General features: G+C 38.3%; 1 protein-coding gene across 1 annotated transcript in view; it reads right to left on the bottom strand.

The window, feature by feature from the left end:
- Positions 1-24,374, bottom strand: part of ITGA4 (integrin subunit alpha 4) — a 118,297-nt gene that overhangs the window by 26,827 nt on the left and 67,096 nt on the right. The window contains exons 11-16 of the mRNA XM_075829533.1: positions 11,607-11,701; positions 9,974-10,064; positions 7,929-7,974; positions 5,972-6,126; positions 5,095-5,249; positions 3,317-3,469 (exon numbers count right to left, since the gene is read on the bottom strand). Of these exons, the coding sequence (XP_075685648.1) occupies positions 3,317-3,469; positions 5,095-5,249; positions 5,972-6,126; positions 7,929-7,974; positions 9,974-10,064; positions 11,607-11,701 (695 nt within the window). The remainder of the gene's footprint in view (positions 1-3,316; positions 3,470-5,094; positions 5,250-5,971; positions 6,127-7,928; positions 7,975-9,973; positions 10,065-11,606; positions 11,702-24,374) is intronic.

Raw genomic sequence — 24,374 nt, 5'->3', positions numbered from 1 at the left:
TAGCAGACACTATATTTCACTAACACAGTGGGGTTTTTTTTGTTTGTTTTTTTTTAGCACTAAAACATATAAAGAGTTAACATTTAATATACAGAGAAGAAAGGAGCCCTACATTACCGAAGAGTTGGATGGCCATAGGCATTCCTCAGACAGCCTAACCATAATCGACACCCCTCCTTGGACTCTCTTTACAACAACAACTGTGATGGGTTTTTATATACGGTACTAGTCCCCCCTTGCTGGGAGCCATTTACTAACAGGTGTACAGATGTTGCTAATGGGGGTTATTGAGATCTAATGAGTCCCAGTAGAGGATGCCCTATAAACTGGATGTCATCCAGCTGAATTTTCTGTGTGTGCCACGCATTTCATGACTATCAACCTAAGACTTGCATGTAGCAAAAAAATGTGTTTGAAAGTGTCATTAGGGCAATAATATAGTGTAAACAATTAGATTATTTTAGATCACATGGTGACTGAAAAGTCAAAAACCACCTACAGTAGATCCTTTTAAGTAGTTTAATATAAGATTCATCTTGTCCTCACCATTATGTGTCAAACTAATTATAACTATGATATCATAAACCTCCACCATCCAACTTTGATACAACTTCAGAATTTCTAATAATTTATATTATTATTTTTATTTTATTTTAAAAACACCATTAATTCTAAGGTGCTGTACATATAAAACATGGTTTAACCACAAGACATGAGACAATAAAAACCAAAAGTACAATAAACATGAGATTATTGAGGTTTACAATCTACAGGAGAAGGGGGAAGGAGGCAATAGATAAGGGTAGAGGCTGCTCATACTGTATGCAATGGTATACCGGTCGCCACCTGGCCCGCACAGGACGACCGCAGGGGGCTTGACCTGGATCATAAATGTTAATACTTAATACTATATAATGATTAATAAAATATATCAATAGTAAATTTTTTAGAGCAGTGCTGGGTAGTGCTCTACATTTGCTCTTGTATATACAGCAATTTGAACGATACATGGCGTTTTCACGCAAGTCAAATATTAATAATTAAGCCGCAGCAAAAGTGTCATCTGCCATCCATGAAATATGTGACTTCATAAAAAGCTCTTACAGATTACGTGACATATTTTGACAGTGGTCTACTGGCAGTAGTGTGCTTATTAAACCTTACGTAATGTAAATAACATGACACCTATAGTGACATCCTACTGAAGATTAAAATAAAAATGGAGCGTTGACGACTAGGGAAATTATTAGATGGAAGGGGCAACTTTTATAGTAACACAATTAAAACATTTGAAAGCTTCTTATATTGGGATCCATAAATACTCCTGAACCTAAACTCTTTGATAGGAGAATCACCTTATACTAATATGTTTCAAATATAATGTACTAATGTAACTCTCCTATCATGTAACCTCTTCTCAACAATACCAACAAAAATCATTATATGATAAATTGGCCCAATGCTGTATTGCCAGGGAATCACCTGACGATCTGATTTCAAGTAAAAACATGAGAGTTGTGCCAACTGTGCAAAGTATCGGAAACATAATTCAAAAAGATAATTCAAGGGACTAATGATCCACCGAAAATAACTAGTCAAATCAATAATTTAATATAAAAGGGCTGGACAAATCCCAAGATCTAGGTAGACCGAATTCTTAGAAACTTACTACAGAGGACTAACTTTTTGGGTTATATTCTTTATTCTATTGATTTCTAGATCAAGTTCTCGAAGCTGGGCAACTAAGAAAGTCTAACTGGATCCTAAAGCTACAGTCCATGTGGTATCATACAGGTCCCTATCATAGGCTGATAAGCTAATACAGAACTACATGGCTCCATGAGAAGTGCCAGGCTATATCTGTAGTAACAGATGAACACGTATAATCTACAGTATTTAAACGTTTACTGAATATGAGTAAGGTGGGAAGAAGTGTATAAAGGTGAACTATAGGATAAGTTATGAGGATTGTATATTGTGTTTTAACATATGCTCACATTCCTAAAACTGGTAGGACTTTACTTAGGGCAATTATTTGCGAGTCTTTTTATTTGGTTCCACCCATAACGTTGTCCTCTATAAATTTCTAAAACCAACACAACTATACCGTATATTGTTTATTTACAGTGATATTATGCATTTTATCTGGTCTAGACATTCTAGTTTCACACACACATATTTTATTGTCTGTAATAGACACAATGTGCTGGGAGGGATATGTTTATGACATTTAGAAGCCACATGCAGAGCAGCTGCACAAGACTGGATAATATCCCTTACCACCCAATGAAGCAAATGCCGGGAACAGGCTATGACATCCACTCCATATGTTTCAGTTCAGAAGCAAGAGTAAGGTACTACCAGTTCTCGGGTGTCCCATGAGGATCATCTATCTCCTTCACCCTACTTTAACCCCATCATAACGTTCTTTGGAAATTACTGTATTAATACAGTGATGCGGAAAGATGTGAAATGCTCTGAAGTTATTTTGAAGACCATACCGATATGTGAATGACGATTATTTATATGTTAATTAGATGATCACAGTGATGTGGGACTGAGAAGATGAGGGTGCTAGGTATTGTGACCACAATTTTCTGCCTTATTTTGTAAGAGCAGGCAAATATTTTAAAGCCATACATGACAAAGTACTTCTGCACTTTCAAAAAAAATATTTATTTTTTTATATGTCATAGAAACATATCAAAATATTTGTTCGGTGGGGTCCAGGGTCTGAGACCCCCACCATTTCTGAAACGAAGGTGCAGACGTGCTCAACTTCGGCTGTGATTGGCGTTCCTCATTAGGCAGAAGACGGGCTCATAGACGTTCTATGTAAGCCGTCTTCAGCCTGAGGAGTGCTGTTCACAGCTGAAGTTGTAGGGCGCTCAGCTGAGCGCATCTGCACCTTTGTTTAAGAAACGGTGGGGGGGTCTCAGCCCCTGGACCATCACCGATCAAAAGTTCTGATATGTCTCTGTGACATATCAAATGTTTTTTGAACATGCAGTTACTCTTTAAGGGGTGATCTACTTGATAGAGGTAGTCTTTACATACAGGCACCTAAGAAGTGAGTCTGGTACTACTGGAGCCCAAATATTTTGGTTCACCCTTAGCTTTCAACGTTTGTGCTCACTTGCAAAGTTGTGATTTATGGTGTTGTACTAAATATATGAGCGGTTTCTCATAGCAACATGCATTTCTTACTGGTTTACAAATTTTAAAAATAAAAACGGAGATCCCAAGTCACTACCATGAAAAAAAAATGGAATCTATAATAGTCATTAAAAAGTGTAAAAACTATGATTTTTCTTACCACATTTTTTAATATATTTTCCTGCCCTTCTTTCTCCTGTAGAATGGGCTGTAGGGGCTTAAATTCATCTGCATTTCTTTTATATACGATATGTTTTCCAAGATAATAGTGAGACTCCATATGTATTGGAGTCAAAATGTCCCTTACGTCTTTCTATTAAAAGAAAAAAATTAAAATATTTAAGACAATAAATGAAAAACAATAATCATCAATGCCCACAATGTTTAGCAGAATGGATTATGAGTACCCCAGGACCAATCTTTCAATAATTTTAATGTTGAATAATGATTTTAGGCTGGACATAAAAGATGGAAAGAATTTTGACGCACTGAAAACGCAAAACCTGTGTCTTCAAAAAAATACCACAGTGAATTACCATCCATCATCATACAATCCAGGATTGCTAAATACATGTAATGACTACATGAGTACAATTAATGATCAACCCAAAATTGAAATTATATTAATAACATTTTTTTTTAAATTTCAGTCCAACACATCCAATTAGTCTGGTATTATAGACACCACAATTAGATCTCATGCATTCTATGATACGAAGGATATGTACAAGCACCTAGTTTTACAGAGCCGTAACATGGCATCTATAGAATTCTATGGCGTCCTACTGTACCTCCCTATGCCTTGGAGTTCATTTCTGTATCGGATTTTGTCAGTGTTGGTATACTTCATCTAAGGTTCTACTAGGTTTTCACCCTTACAGGGGGAATACATCTGTAATACAGTGTCTATGGCATATTATGACACACATAATATCTACAGCTATGTAGTACGGAGCAGCAGGGACAGCTCTGCCGTGTGCATGATGCCATATTGTTACAAGGGCTCATAATTAGATATATTATTAAAAAAATTGGAACAACCCAACCTACTTAACTTAATCAAGAACTGCAAGAAATATAATTTGCAGTCAATCTCTATTCATAATTTATGGGGAAAATTAATTGCCTAATAATTAATCTTTTTTCCGATTTATTGAAATGTGAATATATTCCAAGGAATAAAAAATTTGATAAAAGTCATACACTTTTAGTTTAGTTTGCTTAATTTTCAGCGACAAAGCTAAGGAGGCGAATATAATATATACTTCAGGAATAATTACAGTTTTATGAATACAAGAATAAATTTATGATAATTTATTAATTTCATTGAACTGGAAAACACAGCAGTGCTTAAAATGAAATAACCTGCATCTATACAATTTTCCACAGAAACGGATCGCCTTGTTCTATAGAGTAATTCTTATATAAGCTAGTTTAATAGGAATTGATGGAATTTGGACCAGTATTCACCCGCTATCAGACATTTATGACATCTTGTGGACAAGTGTCTGTGGTGGGAAAAGCCCTTTAATATAAACTGAAATTGCTAAATTATGGTAAAATAAAGAAAAAGATTGATAATATATAATATAATATCATTATCTTTTATTGGTTAACTAGGAAGACAGAGTAGAAAGAACAAGCAATAGGATCGGCAGGTGTCCAGCTAAATTGAAAAGCACAGCCAAGAAGGTCTAATCATTTCCAAAAAGTCTACTAAAGTCCAAACAAATTTTAAGACTGAACCGGTCTCTTCATTAGGTCCACCATCAGGAATCTGAGAAAGATGGATGACAGTGCGTAAGGGAGTTGTAAATGACACCCATTGATTTTTGTTACTTAAATATTAAATTTTTTGGGGGTAGATGATCTTTAGATGAAAGTGGATGGAAGAGATGGAAAAGCAAATGATAGTTTAATATTTCATAGCCAACTCACCCTCATGAATGCTTGTTGTGTTCTGCAGCTTTCAGACTTCGGTCGAAGTTCAATTTTCCCTGAATAAACCTCCATTGTTCCATTGGAAGAAAAGTAAAATCTGGCTGGAGTGCCTTTCTTTCTTTGAACATCGGAGCTGATATTATAGTGCAAGACTGTAAACCATTGAAATTAATAAAAATTTTAGCTTCTCAGGAAATCCAGACATAATGTATTAAAAAAGAACTACAATATTAAAAATAGACATATGTATTTTGATCAAGTAAAACATCTACGTATAGTAGTCCAAATGCACTGAATAACTTTGTTCTTGTCAACCTAAGGATTAATTAAACCTCACCCAAGGCTACAAATTGTATGTTGGTAACAACTCTGTTTTTATCTAGGCATTAGCGTCTATAGCTAACCTTCATGCCTCGTGCACACGACCGTTGTGCCACTCGGGCCATTTTTGACGTACCCCTTTCACTTTAGCGGGTGAATCGGGTCCGTGAAAAATTGCCCGAGGATCCGAGGAAAGCTAGAATATGTCCTATCTTTCCTCGGATCACTGACGGAACTCGTGTGCATGAGATCTTAGGGTATGTTCAGACATCGCTGAATTGTTGTGGATTTTCAATGCAGAATTCACGTTGACAATTTGCTGCAATGTACAGTACAATACATGTGGTTTGGGGTTTCATAGTGCTCTAAAGAATCAGCACAATTATATCTAGAGTGGCCTAGAGATATAAATCTACATTTTACATGAATAAATAGAAGTCGATTACAAAATGATTCCGGTCATAGACCTACTAAATCAGCACTCAATAGACCTCAATAGATGATATTCCAGACCCTACTATTCGGGTCGCTGCATAAACGCATGCTATCTTACCAATATGACCAGGCACATTCTGTCCTTGATACTTAAAGCAGATTGTAACATTCATACACACTGCTGGATGCCCATTTTCTACACATTCAAATCTTGTCCGATTCACAGAATTTGGTAGCTTTAAGGAGGCATTAATAGTTACAACGGGTCTTGTTCTAAGGATAATAAAGACAAATATGAATTTGTTGTTATACTGACTTCATTTCTATGTTTTTAAAAAAAGATTTATTTTTTATTTTTTTACAAGTTTAAATGTGATCCTAAAAAGAGTACCTCCAGTGAACCACCCACTCCTCCGGCTGCATTTCCTACTGTTACTTTTAAACTTCAGGTGGAAGACATGGGCACAATTATAATTGGAGGTACGCCTTTATTAAATACCATTGTAGGAATCCATTTTTCCATTTAAATAGGCACTACTATTTGAAAAAATATATAGGCGAATTTAAGAAATTTTGTAATATTTGTTATTAGAGAAAAATGCCTCTCTCTCTACTTATCAGGCTTCTTTTCAGCTTCTAGTAAAGTTTTATATCTCACTCCAGTGCTAGAGTCACAGCTACACTGCTCATTGCTGCTGTATCATGTCCTCTATGTTGTTGCTGTTTCTATATACAGTATGTAAAAGATAAAGATAAGAGAGCAGGGTGTTCTCTTCTCTGTCTGCTGTGTATGGGAGACATGATAGCAGTTAAGCACCACCCACTAGCTCAGAGGAAACGGAGAATTAGAGCTAGAGACTGCATGGGGGAAAACTGCTAAAAATGCTATATATAGGTCACATAATGGCCAGACATTGTGTTCTCCCTCATGTACACACATATGACAGCGTAATCTGAAAAATCACCTGAAAAGTTAGTTATGCTTTAACAATATACAGTATTTAAATGTATTGAACCAAACAAAGAAATACAAGTACTATGAGACCACTTTCACAAGACAGTATTTTGCTTCAGTATTTGAAAGCCAAAACCAGGAGGGAGTGTATCCAAAACATGGAAGAGGTACACATTTCTCCATTACACTTTTCCTGGTTTTGGCTTCCAAATACTGATGCAAAACACTGACCAAAATTCTGCCTTGTGAAAATGACCACTTCACATTCTAAACAGAATAGTCAGGGATAGACATACAATATGTGTAGCCTTTTGCGACTGCACAGTGGCCCAGCAGGCAAGGGGCCAACCGCTGCCTTAAAAAAATAATAATGCCCCCTTCGATTTATTAGATCACATGTAAGGGGCCCTCTGTTGTCGGCGTCCACCCTTAAGTATAGTAATGCGTGTCTATTAAAGCGGATCTGTCATCAGACCATGCAGCCCTATGTAAGCGCAGCATAAAATAGAGACAGGTCTGCTCTCCTCCAAAATGCCCCAAAAGCATTTTCCACACATAAAAACCCATTTCCTAAAGATACTGTTTTACGCTGACCATTGATGTACAGGAATGCATTTTCTTCTGTTATGCATAATAATGAGCCCTAAGGGTGATCGGATGCAATCCATTGAAATATTTATCAATTCAAAAATTTGGTACTCGTGTATTCAAATATTGAATGTCCATTTATTGTAATTATAAACATTTTGGCCATTTTGCAATTGATAAAGAATAATTCAATGCATGGTACGTACATTAAACATACAGGTCATGAATTTTTAGTAGTCAAAGTGTTCACAAAAAGTCAATTACATTGTTGTAATGAATCATTATGTTTATGGTGATCTAAGTTCAGTTCAGTAGAAATGTGGAGGCCCGGGTTTGCTTTTTTCCCCCCAGAAATAACGCCAGACTTGTCCATGGCTAGGTCTGCTATTACAGCTCATCCCCATTGACGTGAAATGGACTGAACTGCAATACCAGACACAGCTCAGTTTTCTAATCCTGGACAACCCATAAATACTGTAACGTGCAGCTATATTATGGCCGTGTCAAAACAGTCCAATTTATTTAGCCTCACCTCAGCAGAACAGCAGAGTCCGAAAGAAAAGCACCGACTGCAATATCTGTAAAAGGAATAGATATGATTAGACAAGAGAGTTCTCTCATACACAGCTATGGCAAATAAACTATTATTGATTTCTGATGGGATCAAGAATCATCCATGTATACAGGAAAGATTGCTCAAATGTTGATGTATAAAACTGGTGCAGATGAAGCTGGAGGTGTTCCTCATAACAACCCGTCAGGTAACTAAAGGTTTGACAAACTTCTGACATGTCAGAACTTTGGATTAGTGGGGGTCCAATCACTGAGACCTCCACCAATCAGTAAACCGAAGCGGCAGAAGCGCTTGTGTGAGCGCTCAGCCGCTTCGTGTCTGTTCGGCTTTTTCCGGAAATCAATTAATAGGAGTACGGACTCAGTAGAAAGTCTATGAGCCCGTACTCCGATACATCGGCTTTCCGGGAAAAGCCGAACAGGAGCGAAGCGGCTTCTAAATGAAATCCGTGATCAGATATGTTGTTAACACCCTTAGTTTTTCCTGCACTGGTTCATACAGGAGGCCCATAGCGATGATGTTCACTTGTTCGTCCTATTTTTCAAAGCGGGTATTGTTGTGCTCAGTCATTTTCATACAAGTACTTTAAAGTGATATTCCGCTATCAGCAAATAAAAGTTATTCTTTGTATAACAAAAAGTGATACAATTTTCCAATATATTTTCTGTATCAATACCTCACAGTTTAAGATTTCTGCTTGCTTTCATTCAATAGTAACCTCCATTTTTAACTTCTATTGGATAAAAAGCAGTCTTGCTTATGTGATGGACTCACAGATGTACAGCTCATTACCATTACAGTACAGTTATCAGAGCTGCTTATTGTAACGAGCCGTGCACCTATGTGTCCATCCCAGATCTATAGTCACAAGTTAACAATGGGTCCCACTGAATGAATGCAAGCAGAGATCTTAAAATAATGGGAAGAATTCATACATAAACTATATTGGAATATTGTATAGCTTTTCTTTATACAAAGAATAACATTTATTTGCTAAAACCGGAATACCCCTTTACGTGTAAATATACAATGTCTAAACAATGGGAAGGATACAAAACAGCTCCTGCTATTACTCCAGGCTGTTCCTGAGATATCTCCTGACTTGATGGATAAGAACATTGTTTTACATTGTATGAATGTCTGCCACAATGTCAGAGTGATGTATGAGGCTTGTCCTGTACTTGCATTGTGGAAAGGCATTTTCTTTAATTGTCTGTTCAAGGATTGATGCTTAGAAGTGAAATCCAGCTAAAAACCTTCAGACATGTCACAGTAGAGTGCCTGGTCCCCTTCAGACACGGTCAGAGATTTCTGTGACTGCACCAGTGAATCAATGGTAAAGTAGAGCGGATGTGGTATATGTGACAGGTCAGAAGTTGATGCTTCAATTCTCTTTAAAGGGAGAGTTAAAGAGAAAAGTGAAATGATGACACTTTCCTATTAAAAGTTGGCGAAATTGCAGGGATAGACTGTAAAAATCCCGCACCCCTGAGTCAGTGAAAGGTTACGGCCTGTGGCAAAATTCTCACTTTGGTTCATTGTTGGTACTTTTCTGCCCGAGTGCTACATAATGACATCTTTGGGAGGGCATAATACCTTGCTGGGTAGATGTCCTACCCAGAACTGGGAGCTACTTGAGCTTTGGCAAACTGATGCATGAACATTTTAGGGACATTTTTATTAATTGGCCCTGCCTATCAATAAATACTTTTGAACTGGAAATATATTTTAAGTGTTGGAAGTATTGGGAGCTACCGTAATTCCACTATATGGAAAACTACCAGCTGTGAGGCCCAGGGGCATAGATTAGGGGGCTGGCGGGGCAGCAACCCACTTTTCCTTGAAAGGGGTATTTAGATACAGAGCTAGGGCAGCAAACGGAATCTTTGCCCCTGGTGAAGGAAAATCTAGACACAACTCTGGTGAGGCCACAACTCTGAACCTGAACGTGTAGCAAAAATATCTTTATTAGTAATTTATTGCGTAACATTTGTATTATTTACCTTGATATCCATTTCCATCTGCATCTAATCCTGTGGATACTGATTGTCCAAATGTGCTTAATGAAAAGCCAAGTTTCCGTCCCTGTATTCTCTGTGAAAAAAATGATAACACATAGATTACATCACTATCATCATTGTAGATTATGCAATCGATAGATAGATAGATAGATAGATAGATAGATAGATAGATAGATAGATAGATAGATAGATAGAATTATAAAGTATGATGGATATTCTGTACTGTGCCTGAACAATAAAATCATCCTTGTCTTTAGATGTGACTATGGGGCGGGCAGAAGTTAGGGGTCACTCCCTGAACCTGCTATTTGTGAGGGCAAAAAGGCCTCTCTGTCCCTTATTAGGACAGTGGTACTATAAATGTCATGTGATGGTTGGGGCCTCTGTTGCAGACTCGGCAACCTAATCTATTCCTTTGCCAGTGTAATCATTTACCGCTACTGTTTAAATTTTGGTTGCAACTTTCTCAAATCAAATACGAAAACAAAATAAATTTGAAGGTTAGTTTGTTTCTATAGCAATAGAGTCATGTCCATGTTAGGATTCGAACCCAGAAACTCCTGTATCCTGAAACCCTAGCTTCTCTTGATTCCTGTTTTTCTGGATTCCTTGCCTTGATTGCCTATTGTTCTCACTCTTTTGGCTTCCTATATAAGCCTGATCCTTGCACTTCTTTCTTGCTAGACTATATATCTTCCTGCCTGTAGTCTTGTTCCTTTCTGACTTACTCTACAACCTGTTGCCGCTTATCTGTGTACCAAACTCGGATTGTTTCCTGGCCACGTCTCTGCCTCACTCTTCAGCCTTGTGCTGCTCATCTGTGTATTGAGACTTGAGTGACTACTCTTGCTATTATCACCCTCCTGATTGATAGTCCAGTGGCTGAAACAATGAATTTGTTACAGACCTTGGCACATGTGAGCCGCATGGGAATTCGAATTTAAACTTTTTACATTCATTCTGTGGGAACATGAACACCTCATAGGATGTGGAATTTGTTGATATATGTTTACAGAAAAAAATAATAAAGAAAAATATTGTCTATTTAAGAATTTGCATATCAAAAGGTTTTGTCCACTTTTGATAATCCTTTTTTGAAGATTGCCCCAACAAAATAGGCTGATCATAGGGTCTTCCACTGAAAAACACAGTGATCAGCTTTAATTTGTGGGGTAGGGGCAGCAGAAATGAAGCAGTACATGGTGTCCATTAAAGTCAATGCACGGACATGCTGGGTAGGCTCTTTGTAGTCACTCTCCGCTTTGGCTCATTGATAGAGGTCCCAAATGAGAGGCCTTTCTTTATTAACTCTGAATTCCCCAATATGAAACACTTGGTTATCTAAACCAGACAACCCTTTTACAGAGATGGTCCGCCATTGGTGAAGCATGACTTGTATGTAAGGGCGGTCTGGTTACTTAAGCTTCCTTTGCAGCAGGGGCTTCAGCCATCATACGCCCACTCTCTCGGCTGCGTTTCTGGCACTGTTAAACTTCTGGTAGGAGACACATCTGCAATCATAACTGGAGGTACCCTTTAATTGTCTCCCAAAGGCGATCCAGGGGACCACTTCGAATAAATAAGAGAAAGTGCAGAGAATGATGAAAAGCAATACCTGTGTGAATGAAGGTGTAATTCCTTTTTCGCGTCCATTATAAATATATATGGCTCCGTGCATATTTTCTTCATGTGGGGCTCCGATAGCTACATCTGAAACAAAAAAAATGATATAAACAAAATCATCAAAAGGCATAAAATATATTAAACATTGTGTTATATTTATATTACTACCCTTTCTCTATCAGGCTTCATAAATGAAATTACCACATGCTTTCTGATGCAATCTAGGAAAATGCGCTATTCTGTAATGAAAATTTAAGTGCTTTTAATTGAGTCACTTGACAATCGCAAATACGTGAAGAGACATAAGAAATATTTAGTGTAAACACTAGAGGGCAGCGTTGTACATCACCTATCTAACTATCTAATGCTCGATTTCGCCGATTTTTTTTGAGAATATTTTTTTTAAACAATACATTTTATTGAACATTTAAAAAAAATGACGGTTACAGCAACCTACTCCTATTTGGGGAGGACATAAGTCTAGAAATAAACAGTAATTTACACCATAATAGTATAAAAGAATAAAAAGAAAACAAGAAAAAAACCGAACTGATGGAACATAAATAAAAGGTCCATAATTGTCATAAGTAAAAATATCACATGACAATAAAAAAGTGTGTTAAATAAATAGTAATGAAAATTTTACATTAGTATTTCTTATCTATCTCTATATCTAAAAGGGTGCAAAAATACAAAAAACAAAACCAGAACAAAAACATAACAGTTTTGTATAATTTGGCATTTTTATTTCCAGTTTTTTGACTGATGCACTTTTTCATGGAGTCCTATAGAAATGAATGTGTGGGCCTACAAATCTTTCTGCTTTTAGATCCTGTAAATACAACCAGAGTTAAAAACTGATTGAGGAACTGATGCAAACTGATTTTTACATGCTAGTGTGAACATAGCCTAAATCTGGATATACTGTTTATGGATATGTTGTGATTTTTGTATAAAATAGTTTTCTTTTTAATTTGATTAAGGCTTGGTTTATAGTAGAATTTTATTTGAAAAAAAAAATTTAATTCTTGTGAATTCTTGATGCCGTTTACGAGTGTATTCAATGCGAAAACTGTGTCGGAAAGCCAAATGTGAATTAGCCCTATTGAATTGAGCTAATCTGCATGTGGATCCGTGTCAGAGGAAACTGCAAATCTGAGGGTCAGCCTTGGATTTTTGCCACGGATTCTTTTGCAAAGCCAGGTTGGATTTTTCCACTTACAAAATAAGTTATCTTAAAGGCTATGTAGACCTTTGAAAAAGTTTTTCTTTTTTTAAAAGAAAAAATGTGCATTAGTGTGATTGGTGCAACTTTGTAATTACATATTATTAAAAATATTTTTTACTTTTTGAGATACAGCTGCTTTGTATCCTGTATACAGAGCAGCTGTATCTAGCTCTGAAACCTGTATCCGTTAGGTCAGCGGCACTGACGGGTTCAGTGAAAGAGGGTTCTGTGTGTCTCTGACGCAGGATCCATTTGTTATCGATCACATCTAAGTTCAGAGACACGCAGGACCCGCTCTCATTGAACCCGTCATTCCCACTGAACCTGACGGATTCAGGTCTCAGCGCAAGATACAGATGCTCTGTATAACGGATATAAAGCAGCTGTCTCAAAAAGTTAAAATTATTTTGAATAAAAATATATTTAGAAAGTTGGACCAATCCCACTGATACACATTTTATTTTTATTTTTTTTAAATGTTTTCAGAGGTGTACATAGCCTTCAACATACCCTAAAATTATTTTCACTTAAAGAGGCTCTGTCACCACATTATAAGTGGCCTATCTTGTACATGATGTGATCTGCGCTGTAATGTAGATGACAGCAGTGTTTTTTTATTTAGAAAAACGATCATTTTTTACGGAGTTATGACCTATATTAGCTTTATGCTAATGACTTTCTTAATGAACAACTGGGCGTGTTTTAATTTTTGGCCAAGTGGGCGTTGTACAGAGGACTGTATGACGCTGACCAATCAGTGACCAATCAGCATCATACACTTCTCCCCATTTATTTACACTGCAGATAGCGATATAGCTATATCGCTATGTGCAGCCATATAAACACACTATAACGTTACTGCAGTGTCAGGACAATGAATATACATTACCTCCAGCCAGGACGTGATGTCTATTCACAATCCTGACACTTCTGTAGTGTCTGTGTGATATTTACAGCAAGGCAAGCGTAATCTCGCGAGATTACGATGTAACCTGTGATTTCAAACGAGATTACGCTTGCCTTGCTGTAAATATCACAGAGACGCTACAGAAGTGACAGAATTCTGAATACGCATCCTGGCTGGAGGTAATGTATCTTCATTGTCATGACACTGCAGTAATGTTATAGTTTGTTTATGTGGCTGCACTCAGCGATATAGCTATATTGCTATCTGCAGTGTAAATGAATGGAGAGAAGCGTATGACGCTGATTGGTCACTGATTGGTCAGCGTCATACACTCCTCTGTACAACGCCCACTTGGTCATATAGTAAAACACGCCCAGTTGTCCATTCAGAAAGTCATTAGCATAAAGCTAATATAGGTCATAACTCCGTCAAAAATTATCGTTTTTCTAAATAAAAAACACTGCTGTTATCTACATTACAGCACCGATCACATTATGTACAATATAGGGCACTTATAATGTGGTGACAGAGCTTCTTTAACATAATTTAACAGATATAGAATAGATAGACATACAGATAGATATATAGATATATGGCAGGCTATTCAATACTTTATAAGACCAGTATCCATTTATTTAAATTTAAGAAGAATTCCAAAAGTACTTTGTTTGGCTATATATTAAGCCTATCGTAAGCTACGGGTACATCACAATATACATTTGCATCCGTTACATCCTTTAATATAAATGTATACCAGGAACACAGCCAAAAATCAGGTGTAAAGCCAGCCTAGACACTCTTATAATCTTCAGTCCTTTTCTCGGCTAATGGGAATCCACAGAATATCTAGATCTTTGTTCACACCTGCCACATGCCACATACTACTGTTAGGGCTTATTCACACGAACGTGGGGAAACTCGGACGTGAAAAACTGCCGTTTTTTAAGTCCAAGTTTCACCCGTGAGGTAGCCGTTTTCACGGATCCCCGTAGACTTGTCTATGGGGGGATCCGTGAAAACGGAAGAAAATAAGACATGCTCTATTTTTCAACGGACCCTTCACGCGGTCCGTTGAAACGATGGCCATGTGAACGGCCCCATTGAAATACATGCGTCCGTGTGACGGCCGTTGTTTTAACGGCCATCACACACACGTATTCAACATTCGTGTGAATAAGCCCTAATTCTTACTAAGAGCACACACATTTGCCAATAAGCCTCTGACCTACATATGTGAGATGTACCATTGCTAGAGCAGCTTGTTATTGTGCAAAAACATTCATGTGGTCTTACTTAAAACGTGACAGATGCCTGGTTTTCAGTAAATTTTGCAGTGACCCGTCTTGTTATTTTACAACAGGGGCGTTAGTGGTGCACTTACTAACCGCACCAGCATTGCACCGAAATAATCCTTTAAAAATAGCATTTAAAAAATGGTAACCCCATGTGGGACCACAGGTACCAACCCACCTGATTGAGCCCGACCTCGTAACATAAAGAAGCCTGCTCTTCTTGCGCTCCTTCTCTACTCTGACCTTTTACAGTATGAGAAGTGCTGATGTTCTGCTTACTTTGGCTTTTCAACCCCTTATTTTGCAACTCATGAAAATTTATGAGGAAATCATTGGATTTGGTTATGTAATTTAATTCCGTAGCTTTAAAGAAGCTTCTCAGGTCCACTTCCTTCTTAATGTACTACAGCAATAATTACTTCAAAGAATAAAGCGTTGCATGCATGTATAAAACAGAAGTAACATTCTGAGCATTCCTATGGACGGCATATGCAATCACAGTTGTCATGCTACAAAAAGTCTGTGTGGAATTCAAAAAATTTAATCCCAAGTCGAATTGTTTTTTTTAAAGTGCCAAAACTCATTTAATCAATATAAAAAGCTCTGAATATTATACTTTTAACAGAGAGCTAACTGGGCAATTGTTTAGCTAGGGTATTTGTATTTGCCATGTGTGAGTCCACCCTTTAAAAAAACCCAAAAGGGTGGGGGGGCATGATTGTTGCCACCTTAAAATGCTGCTATACAACAGGTCTGTTAGATTTCTTCCCCTCTCATTCTAATATTATTGCATTATGTTTGTTATAATATTTTTAAAAAAAAATCTTGCCTATATCTGCTTTAAAAACATTTTTTAAACCCATGACCTTTACAGCGCCATCCTCACTGTATGTTCCAGAATAAACCTTAAGTCAATCATTGGTCTAGGTAATGCAAAATTTGACAGAGCAGCTGACTCCAATCAACGTGTATAAAGAAAAAGAATCAAATTTCAGAAACCGAGCCAAATCACTGTGACTGGTGCCCAACAGAAAATGAGAACGCAAATGAGTTGAACATGATGTGTCTTAAGGCCAACTATAACCACTCAGAGAAAATAATTATATGATTTCTTTGTATTTTCCACCATATAATCAAATCTGAAAATAAAAAAGTTTATGAATGAAGAGTGGAGACGAGTAATTCCTAATAAAATCATAGAATGAAGACTACTTTCCATAAAGAATCAAAAGTTTCTAGTTTTCATTATATATGTCATAGTCCAAATCACAAGGATTAGTAATAACACACACAATCAACGCCGCTTTTCGAAAAGGTCCCCTGAGTTCTGTCCTACATCTCCTGTACTCCATTATATACATTGGTAGTTTCTGGGGGATGGAAAACATGATCATAATGAAGCATAAAAATCATGTGATGCCCCTTTCCATGCACCGACCCTCTAGTGGAAATAGAAATGGGATAGTATGATTTTTTTTGGACCCCTTAAGGCCCAGGCCATAAATTTGGTGGATCCCTGGCATTGGCGTACCTATAGCCGTAGTAGCCATAGCAGCTTTTTTTGGGCCCAGGGGTTGAGGGGGCGCACCCAGGTGCAAGAACATTGTTCTGTTCTGTTGTGAATAACAAGTTGGAGGCTTTCTACTATCTAGCACTACTAAGTGGGATCTCTGATATATGGCGCCAGTATCCAGACCTTTAATTATTGCTACTTATGCTGCTGTTTCAGTTTCCCGTCGTTCGGTGGTGGGAGCCCATCTCGTTTTACTATGGGGCCCCATGAATTCTAGTTACGTCCCTAAGAAAGGGGATAGTAGAACCAGTGGCAATAAAGGGGAATCTTCTGTCTGAGGCTGCGCTCACGCCGGTTTTAGACATCAGCGTAGTCTAGTGAATATAGCACACGGATACAAATAGACTTGAATGGATGAGTCATTATTATCATGTAAAAAGCTAATGGCAGTAGTGCAAAATCTTTATTATAATTGTTTCAAAGCCTAAAAATAACACAATTGATATCTTAAATGGAATTTAAAGCTGCAGTACACGTTCTTCCCATCGCTTTCGGATATTTGCATAGAGATATAGTGAACATATGGTCAGTGTTTGTTTATGTGAACTTGTAATGACAGCTGTAGAAAGTGACAAGTTGTCTAGGAAATCTCTCGGAGCGATTCGTCTCCTGGCTGTAGGTTTTACCCCCCACTTGTCTTTTTGTATTTAAATAAATAAACAGCGGCCACATGATCGGGTAAAGATCTTCTGCACACCCTGTACGTGCATAAATGAACATTCAGTGCCTTGTGAAATGTGATATTTCAATCTCTATTAGTTGTGAACAACCACAGCAAAATGATTTTCAGGAAGCCAAAACTAACACTTATTTCCGTTATTCTTGATACCTTAAAGGTCATTTTTCAGATACACATGCATGATATTCAATATCATTGTATATACTTTACACCATGAATACAAGAAGTGCTGTCCACGTCTAGATGTTTGGAATTATCCACAATCCTGCATTTCTATTATTGCCATGTGCTCATTTAGAAAGAGAGAAATTCCCATAACAAGAATAAATTAGGAAATTGCTATTTAATTTCCTGGCTTCCTTCTGTATTTCATAGACTTGGGATCTAGGGCAGACAACCGTTATCTGGCAGCGTTATAATAGCCCTGTCATTTTTAATATTCCACAGGTGAAATGATCCACTGAGTTGTCCTGGAGAAGTGTCACACATCACCTTGAGTGTACGGGGCTACCTGAAGCATAAGATAAGATGTCGATTTGACTGGTGGTTATCATGACCCCGACCCACTCAATAAAATTTTTGGCTCAGCTGAAAATGCTTTATACGGCGGAAAGGACTTATTCTTGTAGACCAACTAGGACATAATTCTATGAGACTTGACAAGCGGAAGGAGGAACGGTCACTACTAAAGCAACCTCAGAATGTGATCAGGAGACCACGATATAAAATATTTGTGAAATATATCACATTCGTCACACACACATATATATATATATATATATATATATGGAAAAGTCAGCATCTACCTCTCTAACTAATGATCTTTCTGAATCGACTTCGGTCTGAGGTGGATTCCCAGCAGTCTAAAACTCACGAGAGTTTGACCGAGCGTTTGATCGCTCTCTGAGATTTCCTGCCCGTGCTGAAAGTAAACACTTGTGGAGAAGGTGCACTGCCTCTGTATGATGTAGTAACCCTTTTTAAGCAGGGATTGTAAATTCTGTCCTGTCAACCTTATCTCCCAATCACTGTGAAAGGCTCTGCAAATTAAAGGGGTTGTCCAAGATTAGAAAATGCGATGTTTCCAGAAACCGCGCCACTCCAGTCCATGGGCTGTGTCTGGGATTGCAGTTCATCTCCATTCAAGTGAATGGGACTGAGATGCAATAACAGATATAGCTCATGGACAAGAGTGGTGCTGTTTTTGAAAAAAATAGCTAACCCTCTTTAGTTCTCCAGGGCAACCCCTGTCACAAGTAGCTGGACTGCATAATGCACAGGTCTACTTATACTGCTGATACTTATACTTAGCAGAAAGGGTCCCCCTCCACAAGTGGTTGCTTCCAGCTCAGAGTCAGGAAATCTTAGAGAGTAGTCTTGTACTGCTAGGAGCCAACTTCGGTCGGCTCAGATAAATTATTAGTTAGAGGTAAATATTTATTTTACCTTATTACAGATATTTGATTTTGTGGCCTCATCATTTTCTAAGGTTCCTTCAGAAGTGATTGGTCAACTAAAAAAAAAAACTTAAAGCAATAAAGGTGTCCATTAAGCCGGAAGATTTGAGTTATGCAATGTTTATATCTTCATAGATAAAAAGTTTTACATTCAAACTTTAACCCCTTAAGGACGCAGCCTAGTTTGGGCCTTAAGGCTCAGAGCCCATTTTTTAAATCTGACATATTTCACTTTATGTGGTAATAACGTCGGAATGCTTAAACCTATCCAAGCGATTCCGAGATTGTTTTCTCATGACACTTTGGGCTTCATGTTCGTGGTAAAATTTGGTCGATATATTCAGTCTTTATTTGAGAAAAATTGCAAAATTTAGAGAAAATTTAGAAAAAATAGCATTTTTCAGAATTTAAATGCATCTGCTTGAAAAACAGACGGTTATACCACCCACAATGGTCACTAGTTCACATTTCCCATATGTCTACTTTAGATTGGCATCGTTTTTTGAACATTATTTTATTTTTCTTGGACGTTACAAGGCTTAGAACATAAACAGCAATTTCTCATATTTTTAAGAAAATTTCAAAAGCCTTTTTTTTAAGGTACCTGTTCAGTTCTGAAGTGGCTTTGAGGGGCCTATGTATTAGAAACCCCCATAAAGCACCCCATTTTAAAAACTAGACCCCTCAAAGTATTCAAAACAGCATTTAGAAAGTTTTTTAACCCTTCAGGCATTTCACAGGAATTAAAGCAAAGTGGAGGTGAAATTTGCAAATTTCGTTTTTATTTCTGAATTTCAATTTTATTCTATTTTTTTTCTGTAACAAAGAAGGTTTTACCAGAGAAACACTACTAAATATGTATTGTCCAGATTCTTCAGTTTTTAGAAATGTCCCACATGTGGCTCTAGTGCGCTCGTGGACTAAAACACAAGCCCCAGAAGCAAAGAAGCACCTAGTGCATTTTGGTGGTGCTTTTTTATTAGCATATATTTTAGGCAGCATGCCAGGTTTGGAGAGGTGTTGAGGTGCCAAAACAGTAGGAATCCCCCAAAACTGACCCCATTTTGGAAACTGCACCCCTCAAGGAATTAATTTATGGTTATTGTTACCATTTTGACCCCGTAGTTTTTTCACAGCGCGTATTTGAATTGGGCTGTGAAATTAAAAGAATGACAATTTTTCCAAAAAGATGTCATTTTTGATCAGAATTTCTTATTTTCACAGGGAACAAAATGCCCCATTTTGTTGCCCAATTTGTCCTGAGTGCGGCAATACCCCATTTGTGGTGATAAACTGCTGTTTGGGCCCATGGGAGGCCTCAGAAGGAAAGGAGCGCTATGTGTTTGTTGGAGTCCAGATTTTGCTGGATTGGTTTTCGGGTGCCATATCGCATTTGCAGAGCCTCAGAGGTATCAAAGCAATGGAAACCCACCAAAAGTGACCCCATTTTGAAAACAAAACCCCTCAAGGAATTTATTTATGGGTGTTGTGACCATTTAGACCCCACAGTTTTTTCACAGAACTTATTTGAATTGGGCTGTGAATGTAAAAAAAAAAACTTTTTTCCAATAAGATGTAGTTTTGGCTCAAAATGTCTTATTTTCACAACGAATAAAATACCCCATTTTGTTGCCAAATTTGTCCTGAGTGCGGCAATACCCTATTTGTGGCCATAAACTGCCGTTTGGGCCCATGGGAGGTATTAGAAGGGAAGGAGCGCTGTGTGTTCTTTGGAGCCCAGATTTTGCTGGATTGGTTTTCGGGTGCCATGTCGCATTTGCAGAGCCCCAAAGGTATCAAAGCAATGGAAACCCACCAGAAGTGACCCCATTTTGGAAACTACAGCCCTCAAGGAATTCATTTATGGGTGTTGTGACCATTTAGACTCCACAGTTTTTTCACAGAATTTATTTGAATTGGGCTGTGAATTCAAAAAAATGTAATTTTTTCCAATAAGATGTAGTTTTGGCTCAAAATTTCTTATTTTCACAAGGAATAAAATACCGCATTTTGTTGCCCAATTTGTCCTGAGTGTGGCAATACCCTATTTGTGGTGATAAACTGCCGTTTGGGCCCATGGGAGGGCTCAGAAGGAAAGGACCACCATGTGGCCTACTGGGAATTTTCTGGTGCTAAGTCGTGTGTGCAGAAGCCCCTGAGGTATCAGTACAGTTGAAACCCCCGAGAAGTGACCCCGTTTTAAAAACGACACCCCTTAAGGAATTCATCTAGAGGTGTAGTGAGCATTTTGACCCCACAGGTATTGTGTAAAAGATAATGTGCAGCAGTTGGTGCAGAGTGAAATTTGCAATTTTCTATACATATATGCCAATTCAGTGTCCGATATATTGTGCCCAGCATGCGCCACCGGAGATATACACCTCATAAACTGTAATGTTGGCTCTCCCGGGTACGGCAATACCCTACATGTGGCTGTTATCAGCTGCCTGGGCACGCAGCAGGGCTCAGAGGGGAAAGATGAGGAGGGGTAAGCTGTGCGAAGTGGATCAGAGCGAGTAAAACTGGGGTAAATTAAAAATAAAGGGATGGATGATAAATTTGAAAACACTCTTTCATACAGAGCTCTGGTTTTTCGGGACACGCGTCACATTGATATATTGTGTCCTTCCTTATCCCCCTCTTATAGCAGACTCTGCACCTCTTTTGACTTTTTCCCTTCTTGCCAGTTTGGGGAACTTCCCCTAAAAAGTGTTGCCCTGGTACGATGCCTGTGGCCCCGCTTCCAGAAGTACTGTAAGGCTTCAGGACTTGATCTGACAAGTCCACCCCTCCCATGTACCTATTGTAGTCCAGGATGCAGTCTAGTTTGGGGGTCCCTGTACTGGTACCTTGTACAGGTACATGGGTACTGGTGTGGCATCTCCCTGGTCTTGTACTTGACCCACAATATGTTGCTGCTAGATTGTGCCCTGCTCTCACCCCTTCTGAGTGTTTGCCCAAGCAGAGTCGTAGGGAGGCCTCTCAGGTTTCTTCTAGCAGTGCCGCATGCCGCAGGACTTCTGGAAGCGAGGCAGTTGAAGAGTGGGACGCTGGTATAAAAATTATCCAGGTAGAGGTGGTAACCCTGGTCCAGCAGTGGGTGCACCAAATCCCACACAATTTTTGTATTAACTCCCAGTAAGAGGGGGCATTCTGGGGGCTGAGAACTGGTGTCCTTCCCTTCATATATCCTAAATTTTTAGGTATACCCTGATGCACTCTCGCAGCTTATACATCTTCACGCCATACCTTGCCCTCTTACCCGGCAGGTACTCGCGGAATTGAAGCCTCCCTTTCAAATGTACCAGGGATTCATCTATAGAAATACACTTCTCGGGGGTGTATGCTTGGGAAAACCGGGCACTGAAATGGTCTAATAGGGGTCTCCGTTTATACAAACGGTCAAAACTGGGGTCATCTCGGGGTGGGCACGGCTCATTATCAGTATAATGTAAGAAGCGAAGTATTGCCTCATTTTTATTTTATTTTTTAGTTTCCAGCTCAGTTCTGAAGTTGCTTTGAGGGGCCCATATATTAGACACCCTTATCAAACACCCCATTTCATAAACTAGACCCCTCAAAGTATTCACAACAGCATTTAAAAAGTTTATTAACCCTTTAGGCGTTTCACAGGAATTTAGAGCAAAGTAGAGGTGAAATTTAATTCATTTAATTTAATTTATTAGGCACCATGTCCGGTTTGAAGAGGTCTTGTGGTGCTAAAACAGTGGAAACCCCCCAAAAGTGACCCCTTTTTGGAAACTAGAGACCTTGATGAATCCATTGCAGTTTTCTTGGGGTGCATGCGACTTTTTGATCAGTTTTTATTCTAATTTTAGGTGGCGTGGTGACTAAAAAAACAGCAATTTTACTATTGTTTTTTATTCAATTTTTTTTACAGCGTTCACCGTGCGCTATAAATGACATATTCACTTTATTCTGCGGGGCGATACGATTATGGCGATACCAGATGTTTATAGTTTTATTTTATGTCTTATGGCGTTTGCACAATAAAATACATTTTGTAAAATATAATTAATTTTTTGTGTTACCTTATTCTAAGAGCCAGAACTTTTTTATTTTTCCATCAGGAAAGTCGTGCGAGGACTTATTTTTTGCGTAACGAACTGTAGTTTCGATCAATACCATTTTTAGGTACATGCGACTTTTTGATCTCTTTTTATTCCATTTTTTGGGAGGTGAAGTGACCAAACAATTGTGATTGTGGTACGGTTTATTACTATTTTCTTTTACGGCGTTCACCGCGCGGGATAAATAACGACATCGTTTTGTAGTTCAGGCCGTTACGGACGCGGCGATACCAATTATGTATAGTTTATTTGTTTATTTATATATTTTTATTAATAATAAAGAACTGATAAGGGAAAAAGGGGGACTTTTACTTTTATTACTTTTAAATCTTTTATTTTCTTATTTTTACACAACTTTTTTTTACTTTTTTACACTTTTTTTACTTTGTCCCACTAGGGGACATGAGGGCAGGAGGCTCTGATCGCTATTCTAATACACTGCACTACATGCCTAGTGCAGTGTATTAGAGCTGTCAGCTGTTCGCTGACAGCAAGCATAGTGGGTCCTGATTTTGTCGGGACCCACTAGGCTTCCGTCGATGGCGTAGCCAGAGTCCATTGTTAGGATTCTGGTTGCCATAGTAGCCATCACGGCCCGCTATCGTGTAGCAGGCCGGCGATGGCAGCTTAACCCCTAAGAAGCCGCGATCGCTATTGAACGCGGCTTCTAAGGGGTTAATCAGCGGGGACCACCGCGATCGGTCCCTGCACACTAAGCTGTGATAGCCTGCTGTCGGAAACAGCAGGTATCACAGCTCAGACACGCGCCGGGATTAAATGGCGCCGTGTTTACTCAGGTCAGTAATAGTACTGACCTGAGCGCGAACGTTCTACTTAGCAGGACGTACTATTACTGACCTGAGCGCGAAGGGGTTAAAGCCTTGTTCACATAGCACTCAAAAAAAACTGTCGTGTAAACGTGTCAAAAATGCTGGTGTTTTTGTAAAGCGCTCTTTAAAACACAGGCATTTTTGACACGTTTGACACTTTTTTTTTTACACATTTTAAGTTTTTTCTTCGGTGCATAATTAGGATACCCTTTGGTTATGGAAATTAGGCGCGTTTTTGGCGCGTTTTAGGCACCAAAGAATTGACCTGATGCTTAAAAAAACGTGTAGTATGAACTAACAATGCGTTTCCCATTGATGTCAATACGAAGCTTAAATCACGCATTTTTGACGCATTTTTCATCACGTAAAATGCGAAAAAAGCATGTATAATACACGCCGTGTGAACAAGGCCTAATACAATCAAGTATCAGTAACAGGATATTGAACCAAAATCTTCAATAAATAACATTGGTTCATAGATATTCAGATAAATACAACGTTTACTACACTTCATGTGGAGATGCTGCCGCACTTGCGACTTTTCGTGGGACCTCCCCCTTTCTCAAGCATGATGATGGCTATGTGACCTGCCCACAGAATACGCTGCGCATTCTGTTATGATACTTGATTGTATTGAAGTTTAAAAATTTGTAGTTTATGACACAAACATTGAATAATTGAAACTTCCCATTTGATGTACACC

The sequence above is a fragment of the Rhinoderma darwinii genome, chromosome 6, assembly GCF_050947455.1.
Source record: "Rhinoderma darwinii isolate aRhiDar2 chromosome 6, aRhiDar2.hap1, whole genome shotgun sequence".
NCBI lineage: Eukaryota > Metazoa > Chordata > Amphibia > Anura > Rhinodermatidae > Rhinoderma > Rhinoderma darwinii.
The sequence above is the reverse complement of the archived record's forward strand: the minus strand, read 5'-3'. Positions and strand labels throughout refer to the sequence as shown.